Source organism: Trichosurus vulpecula, chromosome 7, assembly GCF_011100635.1.
Source record: "Trichosurus vulpecula isolate mTriVul1 chromosome 7, mTriVul1.pri, whole genome shotgun sequence".
Classification (NCBI taxonomy): Eukaryota; Metazoa; Chordata; class Mammalia; order Diprotodontia; family Phalangeridae; genus Trichosurus; species Trichosurus vulpecula.
The window spans coordinates 100,735,959-100,747,918 of record NC_050579.1 but is presented as its reverse complement, the minus strand read 5'-3'; the positions used below and the strand labels follow the sequence as shown (position 1 = coordinate 100,747,918).

The 11,960-nt window shown below is 37.0% G+C and overlaps 1 protein-coding gene across 1 annotated transcript; it reads right to left on the bottom strand.

Annotated features, from left to right (window-relative positions):
* Nucleotides 1–6,830: 6,830 nt before the first annotated feature.
* Nucleotides 6,831–7,226, bottom strand: LOC118856556 (40S ribosomal protein S15a-like). Its single transcript, XM_036766926.1, has one exon. The coding sequence runs from the start codon at nucleotides 7,221–7,223 to the stop codon at nucleotides 6,831–6,833; it is 393 nt and encodes a 130-aa protein (XP_036622821.1). The 5' UTR covers nucleotides 7,224–7,226.
* Nucleotides 7,227–11,960: the final 4,734 nt, after the last annotated feature.

Below are 11,960 nucleotides of genomic sequence, written 5' to 3'. Positions count from 1 at the left end.
CATAGATCTAGAAAAGGATCTTAGAGATGATCTCATTTTGTACTTAAGGAATTGAAGCCAGAAGAAGTAAATAAATTACTTATGCATGGTCATGTAGGTATAATAAATGGAAGAGCTTAGATTCAATTGGATCCTTTACTTTAAAATTTGGAAGTCTTTCCAATGCAACAAATTAAATAGATGTTCAAATGAATTCATTACTGAGATCAGCATGACCTTTATCAACATTTTTCAGACTAACTCATTCTGTGGCTCCTGGAGGAGGTGGGTCTCTTTCCTTTGAAAGAGGCCCTGAAAGACCTATAATGCATTTTGAATTCTTACTAAAGCCTGGGCATTGAGTTTGGGTGAGATTTCTAGCACCATTTATGCATAAGTTGTTCAGCCTCCCCAAACTTCCAGCAATTGCCTCACAGCTAGTTTTAGCTTATTTTTTTTTTTTTGAAAAGCAAAGTACAGAATTTGAAATTAGAGGACCAGGTTTGTCACATTTTGTCTTTGTCACTTATCTGTGTGACTTTGGACCAGTCAATAAGCATTTATTAAGCTCCTACTAGTTAGTGCCAGGTACTTTGCTAAGCACTGGGAATACAGATCCCTGGTCTCAAGGAGCTTACAATCTAATGGGGGAGACAACAAGCAAACATATAATATCTATAAGCAAGCTATATACAAGCTATATAGGAAATAATTAACAGAGGGGAGACAGTAGGATTCCTGTAGAAGGTGGAATTTTAGCTGACATTTGAAGGAAGCCTTGGAAGCTGAGAGGTGGATCTGAGGAGGGAGAGCATTCTAGTCATGGGGACAGCAAGAGAAAATGCCCTGAGCTGAGACATGGAGTGTCTTGTTTGTGGAACAGCAAGGAGGTCAGTGTCACTGGGTAGAAGAGTACCTGGTAGAGATTAAGATATAAGAAAATACTGAAAATGTGGTGGTGGTGGTGAGGGGTAGCTTATGAAGGGCTTTGAAAGCCAGAGGAGTGGATAAGGGACTGTTTTGTAAGTTTTCTAAGGCAAGTCCTTTAACTTCTCTTGGTCTCAGTTTCTCATCTATAAAATGGCAGGATTGAACTGGGTGATCTCTTAATAGTTCTTTAAATTCTAAATCTATCATCCTCTGGGTCCTCAAGACTAAAGCACTACTTTTCTTATTCCCCCTGCCCTTAAGTTTCAGGGACTCTCCCAGTGCATTCAGGATAAAGTTCAAATCCCTTATCTTAGCATTCAAAACCCTCTTTAGTCTAGCCTCAGCCAGTATTTCTACCTTTATTTGTATACATACCTGCATAAGTCACGAAGTCCAGGCAGGCTGGTGTATTATTTTCCCCCCCTACCATATTCTTTTTCACCTTCATGTCTTCTCTTTTCTGGGGTGTATGCTTTTATTGTTGTTCAGTTGTTTCAGTTGTGTCCGACTCTTCATGACCCTGTTTGGGGTTTTCTTGGCAAAGATACTGGAGTGGTTTGGCAGTTCCTTTTCCAGCTCATTTTCTAATTGATGATAACAAGGCAAATGTTTAAGTGACTTGTCCACCATCACACAGCTAATAAGTGTCTGAGGCCAGATTTGAACTTACAAAGATGCACCACCCTGACTTAAGGCGCAGCACTTTAGCTGCCCTTCTGTTTCTGTTACTCTCTCTGATTAAACTTCCCTTCCCATCATCTATCCATTTGTACAACTCCTCGCCCTCCTTTGAGGCTCATCAGTCAACCAATAAGCATTTATTTAGCATCTTCCATGTGTTATGCTCTGTTTTAGGAACGGAGAGATAATACCCTCATGGCAGCTCCAGTGGGTGTCCTGGCCTTTGGTGATGGAGTGACTTCCTCTGAACTATAGCACCACTCTGCTGACACTTTCAGCCTTTTCCCCTTATTGTATTGTTTGTATGTGCTGTCTTACAAACTAGATCCTTATCACTAGAACTTCCAGTGACCACATGTCAAGTCAATAGGTATTTATCAAACACCTACTATGTGCCAGGCACTGTTCTAAGTGCTGGGGATACAAAGAAAGGCAAAAATCAGTCTTCCTGGTCCAGGGGGGAAGACAGCATGTAAACTATGTGAACACAGGCTATGTACGGGAGAAATAATCACCGAGGGAAGGCTCTGGAATGAAGGGCAGTTAGGAGAGGCTTCCTATAGAACGTGGGGTTTTAGTTGACACTTTAAGGAAGCCAGGAAGTCCAGGAGACAGAGATGAAGAGAACATTTCAGACATGGGGGACAGCCAATGAGAATGCACTAAGTTGGGAATTGAAATGTTTTGTGTGAGGAACAGCGAGAAGTCCGGTGTTGCTGGCTTCAACATGGGTGTATCTGTTTGTCAGAAGAAGAATTTAGTACAACAGTAAACCTTGCAGTGCCTGCCACTGAAGTGCCAGCTAGATTAATTCCAACCTGAATCTAGATTAGCTGAAAGTATACCAATCTTAAGAATAGAATGAGATGGACAGTTATATCACTTTCTGGTATGCAATTCTCTGTGATCTTTCCAGCCATTCATTTATCCTTGCTTTATTTTTTTTGAGGGGGAGCACTTCTCACATGTGTTAGATCTTTATAAATGATGAGAACTTTGATTTATCATATGGAGGAAAAAGGCTTTGCCCCATATATCCAGAATTCTGATGCTCAGAGTGGGCTTCTATAATTCCCTTTTTCATCATAATTAGTCACCCTTTTGATGCGAATGGACTGTTTCTTTAACTTTTTATGGTCTGCTGAAGGATCGTACACCCATGCTTTGTTATGGTTAGCATTTGATGACATTAGCTCTGTGCAGTGTGCCTGTCAGTCAGCAGTGAAAACTGTTATAGTACATAATGATGTAGTCTGAGTCAATGCCTTTGGTTGAGTTATTTGTTATGTTTCTTAAGCCTTTCATGCTACACTTGAGGCAGGTTGTGATAATAAATGATCTCTGTCTGAACTGAAACCTGGAGATGAAAATGAGTCAAGTTCTACTGGTCAGTGACTCATAAGCAGTTAATGATAGGTTGGAGATTGCCCCTGGAAAATGTTCCCCCTCCCACTTACTGGTTTGTTTCACAGCAAACAGTATCTGAATTGATAAGCAGCACTGATTGTTAGTGAGGTTAAAGAAAATCCAGGACAGTAAACTGTTCCCCACCCCCCTCCACTCATTCCCCCAGAGAGAAAGTGGAAACAAGCTTTGAAAAACAAATGAATTTCAAAGGGAGGTAGCTAAAGAAACATCTAGGAGATAAGTGGGGGCCAGAGGGGAGAGGGGAAGAGAAAAGATGTGTTTTTTAAGGGCACAGGTTAAGTAGTAACTTCAGCTTGCTTTTCCTCAAAAGACTTGCCCTAAGTGAATGGACTGTGTGATAAGTATGTTCCAGATCCTTGACAGTTTGCAGCCACTGAGTAGTGAAAGTTTTATAAATACTGAAAGGGAAATCTGTGAGCCTACCAGACCTTGACAAAAGCTTTACAAATTGATGGATGTTACAGTGTTACATTAGGTGTGGATTTCCTCTTGGGCTTCCTTTGTGAGGAATCAAAATTCCAAGACTACAGCTTTAGACTTAAGATCCAGAGTGAGGGTTGGGTGGGGGAAGAGAAATGTTTCAGCTTTGTCAAAACTAAGAAACCTTCTAAACTGAGGGAGAAAAATAAGATATATTCCTTTTAAATCATGGTGATATTATAAATATTTGGAGACATTATCTTCCCTTTCTCTCTCCCCTCCCCCTTTTATAGCTCCTGGTTGCAACTGTTTTAAGATCAGACAGAGCCATCAATGAAATCTTTGAAAATTATATTCACATATGAATTTTTAAAAAAATCCACATTGCCATTTATGTTATTACTAGCAAAAAAAAAAATCCAAGTACTTTAAATTTAGACATGTGTAGCTTCTGCCAAAGCAGTCCCTACAAGATTTAAGAATTTAGAGGATGAAGCAGTCTGGTGATCCTTACTTTGACTTTACACTTACTCATCATATTAATTCAACAAGGTGCACTTGCAGAATTTTAGCTACCATCCATAAATCTCCTTAAAAATCTTTGAACGCAGTAAAGAGTCACTTCATCTAAATCATCTTTGGGCAGGATTTTGAAATAGTAGATCACATGATCAGAAATAGGTATATTCTCAATTAATTTAATTGTAGTGCAATGTATTATTTGTTTTACTAAGTGGTAATTTAATGATATAATTAATTGCTTTTCACCTATAGTGATAATTACTAATTGGCTATCATTAAAGGTCAATTTTTACACTATGGTACCAGTGGGCAAGTGATTATGTCCTATTGATTTACTAGTTCTTCTGGGCCAAGTGAAATGTTGGGTTGCTAAAAATCTCAGGGTAAGCGGCTTTTGACTCAAGGAATATTGGATGCCAGTAATTGAAACTTGCAAAAGGTACCCATTTGTTGTAAATCAGTCACCTAACTACTTAAACGTAATTAGTTAGGTGACCTGATCTACATGAAAGTAGAAAAAGTATCTAGGAGAACAAAATAGAGGAAGAGTTAGGGAAGCAGTTTCTGCCATCTTTGTTTGGGGGGGGAGGGCAGGGCAATTGGGGTTGAGTGATTTGCCCAAGGTCACACAGCTAGTACGTGTGTCAAGTGTCTGAGGCGGGATTTGAACTCCGGTCCTCCTGACTCCAGGGCAGGTGCCGTACTCACGGCACCACCTAGCTGCCCCTCTGCCATCTTTTAATGTGGAATAGTGGAAGAACATTGGAATGAGAATCAAGAAATCTAGATTATAGGCACAGATCTGTATCTTCTTAGGTAAGTCACTTGTCCTTCTCTGGGCCTGTTTCAGTGTTGGTAAAATTGACAGATTAGACTAGATAGTGTCTAAGCTCTTATTTAACTTTAAAATTTTATCATTCTGGGTATTCAGAGTACAAATGTTTAAATCCCAAATGATCAGTAATCAAAGAAGCCAGGTTTTACCGTCTGTTGTTCCTCCAGCTCACAGTGGTGTGATACAAATGCAGGCTAGGATTGAATTTAAATCATATTGGTGTTAAAAATTCCAGTCTGTCAGAATCAGATCTTCTTCACTGACTTTGGCCAGTTTGATGGATATTTATTTCTTTTGCTTTGTTGAAGATGGATTTAATGTGCTCAGACTGTTTCAGTGTGTTAGGGGTCTGAGTTCACCATATGGGACTCTCAATTTGGGCAGGAGCACACCAATCATTTCTTTAAAAAAGAAGCAAAAATGATGGAAGATAGGAAAAGTTTAGTGTTTGGAGAAGATACTTATTTGGGGAGGTCTATTCATATTTTTCTTTTCTTCCCGTTGTTTTTCCCTTCCTCCTCTTTCTCTCCCTGGCCCCAAATAATGGCGCATCTTTTTTTTTTCGTCTGTAATGTTTGTTCTTTGAAAAGGGGAAATAAGATTTCTTGTCAGTAGAATGTCAAAACCACCATCATCTGTTATGTATGAAAATTAGAACTCTTTCTCTCTCTCTCTCTCTCTCTCTCTCTCATCTATCTATCTCTCCATCCATCCATCTATCCATGTATCCCTCTACCCATCTAGAACAGGGGTGAGGAACCCACAGCCTTAAAGCCACATGTGGCCCTCTAGGTCCTCAAGAGTGGCCCTTTGGATTCAATCAAAGGACTTGAGGACCTAGAGGGCCACATGTGGTCTCGAAGCTGCAGATTCCCCACCCCAATCTAGAATATATATATATATATATATATATATATGTATATATATATATATATATATATGAATAAAATCTTCTTCATGGTTCCCATAACTTCACTCCATTTTCGTACTCTCACTTTTGATTTGAAAGCATTGTTGATTGTATCTTTTTTCTTTGGCTTTTCTCAGATCAATTCCACCATATATAATTATATATCTAAATATCTACATATATATATGTGTGTATACATATGCTCATATATATATATATGTATAAAGATACTTCAGTGCATCTGTGATCTAATCTATATGGGTACCCCCATTAATAGAACAGTGTAATCCATCCCCACCTTTTCTTCCTATTCGCTTCTTATCTGTGTCTTTCATGTAAGTTTTCCAGAGGGAGCCCATCTGGTGTGCTGTAGGGCTTTCCTTTCTTGACATTGTCTGGGCACCAGTGCACCACATAGACTATCTGTCAGTTTTCTTTGTACTTGCTACATGACTACCCACCTCCTTTTCTGGTCATCCTTCTGTCTGATAACATTTTTTTGTGTAACTCCTAAAGTACAATTCTTTGTTGGTTATGTGCTGCAATATATCATGCCCACCATGTACGTCTTCATTGTCCTTTTGGCAGATTGTGATCTTCATCATTCAGAGACTGTAGTATTCTATGATTCACAGCCATGTAGCCTTATGAAAAGGTGGCTCTTTGATTTAGAGAGAGGGTTGAGGTCTTTAAGAATACTGTGTAATTTCCCAAATGTACTCTAGCCCATTTTTCTCTTACTTAATTCTTGAATAAGATCATCGTCCATTTACAATGTCTGTGCAAGAAACATCTATTAATGGCTCAAGGGGTTGTCCACACAACTGCATATCATGATCAGGATGATAGAAAATCTTTATAAAATTGGTGTTTGCTGTGTCAACAATTAGGACTAATTCTTTTGAGTAATTATGGATCTCATTTAGGTAAAGCTTCCATATTCTGGGGCTTCATGTAACTAGTACATAGTTATGTTAAAACTGGAACATCTATATCAGACATGCAGCCTACTGGCTAAATTGAAGCTCACAATACTTGTTAATGTGACTTGAACCAGAATAAAAAGTAATTGGGAAATATTTTTTTTCCATTGGAGCATTTTATTTGTATGTATGTTTTACACCCTTAGAAAAAGAATCCCAGAATTTTTCCTCCTGTGTGTTTTCGTCTTGCTTCCTCGTGGTCCATGATGCCAGCTGAGATTGTAAACACAATAAGCCCAAACTGACGGGGTGGTAGGAGATTATTCTGCCACTTTTCCAGGTCTTTCAATTGAACATCAAATCTGGGGCTGATTACCCCACACTTGTTTAATCTGCCCATGAAGTTCACAACAATTTTTCCTGCTCTGTGATCATCAATGATCTCAAATTCGCCAATATAACCATGCTTCATCATCACAGTTAAGAACTGGACGATTACTTTGGAGCACGGCCTAATGAGAACGTGGTGTTTTCCTTGCTTTTCTGCATTGTTGATGCTTTTGAGAGCATCTTCCAGGACATTCATGCGCACCATGGTGGCAGCGCTGCAAGATGTGGAAAGAGGACGGGATGGGTGAGCACGGAGAGATATATAATTTGGAAATATTTAACAAAATAAATGAAAATACAATAGAACATAGGTAATACTAACATGATTTTAAGTTAGTGTGCTTCCCTCAGAGATCCTTATGTATGATTTATTGGCCCCTATTTCTGTTTGAGTTTAACAATACTGTTAGTACACCATCTACTGGGAATCCTTCCATTTGGGTTCTGTCCTGAACACCCAACATTAAAGTAGCTGATACCTTTGGCTAGTATTTGTTGTTGTTTAGTTATTTCACTCATGTCCAACTCTTCATGACCCCATTTGGGGTTTTCTTGGCAAAAGATACTGGAGTGGTTTGCCATGCCCATCTCCAGCTCGTTTTACAGATGAGGAAACTGAGTCAGAGTTAAGTGACTTGCACAGGGTCACACAGTTAGTAAGTGTATGAGGTCAGATTTAAACTCAGGAAGATGAGTCTTCTTGACTCCAAGTCCAGCATTCTATTCACTGTGCTATCTAGTGGCTCTTGGCAAGTATACCTCTCCCTTTTTATGCCTACTTGATATTAATAAGGATTATTGAACAAAATTATCTTACATTTGTCAAAGAATCTTTAATGATTTTAACATGTGGGAAAGATGCATGCCTAGGAGAATTATTAAAGTTGATATTTTGCTCTACTGAATCAAATGATTTTTTGATATTCAATCAAGATAAACATACATTGTGGGGATCTTGCCATCTCTATGACTGTAAAGATACAATTTATTATAGAATATAGTTTGTGAAAGCCTGTTTTCTTATCAACATGAAAGACACTTTCATGTGTGTGTAGAGTGTTTTCATAAAGATTCTGGAGAGATAGAAAAAGAAGATATCCGGATCATTAGTTAGGGATATTTTCTCTGTTTTATGTCAGCTTTTTTGGTTCATATTTTTCTCTAACAAAGTTTTTGATATCTTCTCCTTTTTCAAAGATCATGAGAATTGATTTTTAATATCCGATTCCCCCAGACCATGCCACTTTTAGCACAAACCTACTCATCATCTGCTAGGTCTATTCCAGTTTCTCTTCCTATCTTTAGTGCTATTTTATGTCTTTTTGTAGCATATCAGAGACAGTTCAAACATGAAATATCATTAATTTTTAGAGTTTAATAATAGAAATCTGTATGCATATTTTTCATTTTTTCATGCAGTCCTCTTTCCTCACTTAAAGGTAAAGTTTATCCCTAAATGAAATAAGTACATTTCAATAAGATTCACATTTTTATAAAATTGAAGTAGTCTTTGTATGATAGGAATTCTATGAAAAGAATGGACCTCTTTCTGACGAAGATTCATTTTGTAAAAAGCAAAGGGATTCCTCTTTGGTATTTTGACTTAGAGACTTAGAATTTGATTGGTCCACATAAACACATAAATTAAGAAGGCATAATTTTAAGTAGAGCAACCAATAGCATCATTTACAATAATTTCTGGAACCCTTACCCTTTGATCCATAGTTGAACTGTAATTTCATTGATTAATACAAAGAAATGTTTCCAGTAATATATAGTTCTACAAGTAGTCCAATAGGTTGGAGACAAAATCATAATGTAATATTAGACTATTTGAGCTGGAAGAAACTTTAGAGTTCATGTAATTGAACCTCCTGTTTTTACAGATAAGGAAATTGGTCCCTAGACAGGGTAAGTGACTTCCCTAAGATTTTACAGCTCGGTTGATGTATAAAGGCAACTCTTCATGAGTAATCAATTGATTTGTTTCTATAGGGTATGTATATGACTTTAGTTTAAGCACTGTTGGTTATGGCTATATAGCCTATGGGTAGGTAGATAGCAACTTATCATCAACTTCACATGTTCTTATGTGTGTGTTAATGGATATATATACCTATTGTAAAAGATGCTACCACTGATGCATTTTGGACTCATGAGTTTAGCCGTAACTGATTGATGCAAGACCTTCAGTGCAATTCGTCTTGCACCAAAGGAAGCCCAAGTGACTATTTTAAAATAATGCCAATTTATGCCATTTTGTGATTGGTAGCCTAGTGTTATGCTTGTCTAGTTAGTGAATCACCTGTGATTTAGTAGTTCCTCACTCTTTGTCCTTTTAATTACTCTTTTAGAATTTCTTTTAAAAACAGAATTGGAATTTTTTACTGATTGCTAATGAAATAAATTTAAATGAGAAGATTCTAACTTTTAAAAAATGTATTCCTTAAAATTTTTAACTTTCCCTTTCTTTCTCTCTCTTTCTTTCTTTGTTTCTTTCTTTCCTTCCTTCCTTCCCTTTCTTTTCTTCCTTTCCCAGAGCTGTGTCGCTTGATCACCTGTCACCTTTCCAGGAAATATATTCTGGATGAATGGATGATTAATTTGCATTTCTTCTGCACTTCATCTTTGGGTAAGGTTTAGCCAATCCGTATGTTACAAAAGCTTAAAGAGCATAAGTGTTTAGTGTCAGTGTTTAGTCACTTAATCACTTCATCCCCAAATAAGCTTTGCTAACTGCTGTTTGTGCAAAGGATATGAGTTAAAAAGTCAGATCTATCTCCTTCCCATCCTCTTTCAGTGTAGATAATTGAAGTTCCTGTAGAGAAAGAAACTTGAAATCCTTTTCTTTTCTAAGTAGTTTTTTACAAATGCACTTGAATTTGATGTGTGCCACATGATCCCATCGAATGTGGAAAATGCTCTAAGAATCCCCAGTGGGGCTTTAAGTAGAGAGGATCCATCATGGCAAGCTTTAAATTCAGTCCTTTCACTTGCCAAAGACTGACAGTGAACATTTAAACCTTCCAGAACTAAACTAGAACTCTGTTTCAGAGTAGAGAGAGTTTCATTTCTAATTACAATTTTAAGAGGAGATAAACTAAGGGGATTAAGGTACATTGAAATATCACTTTCAAAAGTTTGGGAGTCCAACAGTTGAGGCCATTTTATACACACAAATACACATATGTGTAATTACACAGATGTGTAAGACACATCTTACATGATTTCTCTTTTTGCGTGTATACACACATACACTCACACATCCCTATATCTACTCACATCATTTGGCTGTTTAATAAGGTCCAAAGTGTTGAGCGCATAATAAAATATATGTTTAGAAAAAGGTCTATGGCCTCAATTTATCTATTTTCTTAGCATTGGTTATATGCTTCTGATGAATTTGTTTTCCTTAACGGACCTAATTATTCTTAACCAAACTTTTTTTTTAATATTATACATACGGCAATTTTTCCTTCTTTTTTTCCAGGATTACATGCAGAAACAATAATATCAGTAATAACTATAAATTTACAATAAGCTCTAAAAGTATATGTGGCTTAAATACAGGATTTTCACATCACTTTAAAAATAGAGAATGGAAGAAAATGCTTTTCATAACTGTGGTTAAGAGTAGCTTTCATGACCAAACAGGAGATTCCAGAGATCATAAGAGACTAAATAGACAATTTCAGTTACATAAAATTAACAAGCTTTTGCAATAACAAATCAGTCCTGCAGACTATTAAGACAAATTGTTGAGTGAGGGAAACATTTCCTTTGAATATCTTTGAAAATGTCTGATATCAAGGCTATGTAGGGGATTGATGGTGGTATATAAAACCAAGAGCAACTCTGCAGTAGATAAGTGGTTAAATATTGGAAACCAGCATTTCAAAAGAAAAATTGCAAATGAAAGTAATTTACATCATTAAGAGAAATGCAAATTTAAACAACTTTGAAATTTAACCCTACTCCTGTCAAATTGGCAAATATGATAAATGGAGAGGCTGTATGGTGACAGGCACACTAATATATTGTTGACAAAGTTGTGAATTGATCCATCCCTTCTGGAAAACAATTTTTGAAGTTATGAAACAAAATTCACTAAACTCCTAATGCCTTTTGATGTGGTAATCCTATTATTAGGAATCTGCTGCGAGGATGTCAAAGGCAGAAAAGCGTCAGTGTGGCACTTTTTGTGGTAATAAAAGTGCTGGAAACAAAGTAGGTCCCCATCAATTGGGGAATGGCTGAACAAACTATTAGATGAATGGAGTGGAATATTATTATGTAGAAATGAAAAATATGAAGAATTTCAAGAAATACAGGAAGCTTTGAATGAACTAGTATAGAATGAAGTAAGCAAAGAGAACAATTTGCACAATGAAAATGGTGATATAGCTTAAAAAAAAAACTAAAGAGAAACCAAACTATTAGTAATTGTAGTGACCAATCTTAGTATATAGAAAATGATCTCACTGGAGAAGTGGATCAGCCCTGATTCTCCTTTTGAGGATCCTAAATAACTCCCATTAAATTCCAGTCACTTCTCTTGCAGTCTTTCTTGTGATGGCAAGAGATAGAAAAAAATTTCCCATGAAGGCATAAGCAGCAGCTATGTCTCTTCTCTTAAGCACCTAACAATGCTCATTACTACCTACCTGTGAGAAAGCATTAATCTCTATCTGTAAGGACTAACTTTGATAGACTTGGCTCTTCTCATCAATGCAAGGTTCAAAGACAGCTCCAAAAGACACATGATAGAAAGAGCTGTGCATATCCAGAGAAAGAATTACAGAGTCTGAATGCAGATTGAGGCAAACTATTTGCTCTCCCTTTTTTCCTCCTACTTTTTTGACTTCGTTTCTTCTTTCTCATGATTTGTTCCATTGATTATAATTCTTCTTTACCACTGCACTATTACATAAATAAGTTCAAT

Excerpts from the sequence above, each read along its gene's own strand:
- LOC118856556 (XM_036766926.1), bottom strand. The coding sequence starts at position 7,223 with ATGGTGCGCATGAATGTCCTGGAAGATGCTCTCAAAAGCATCAACAAT.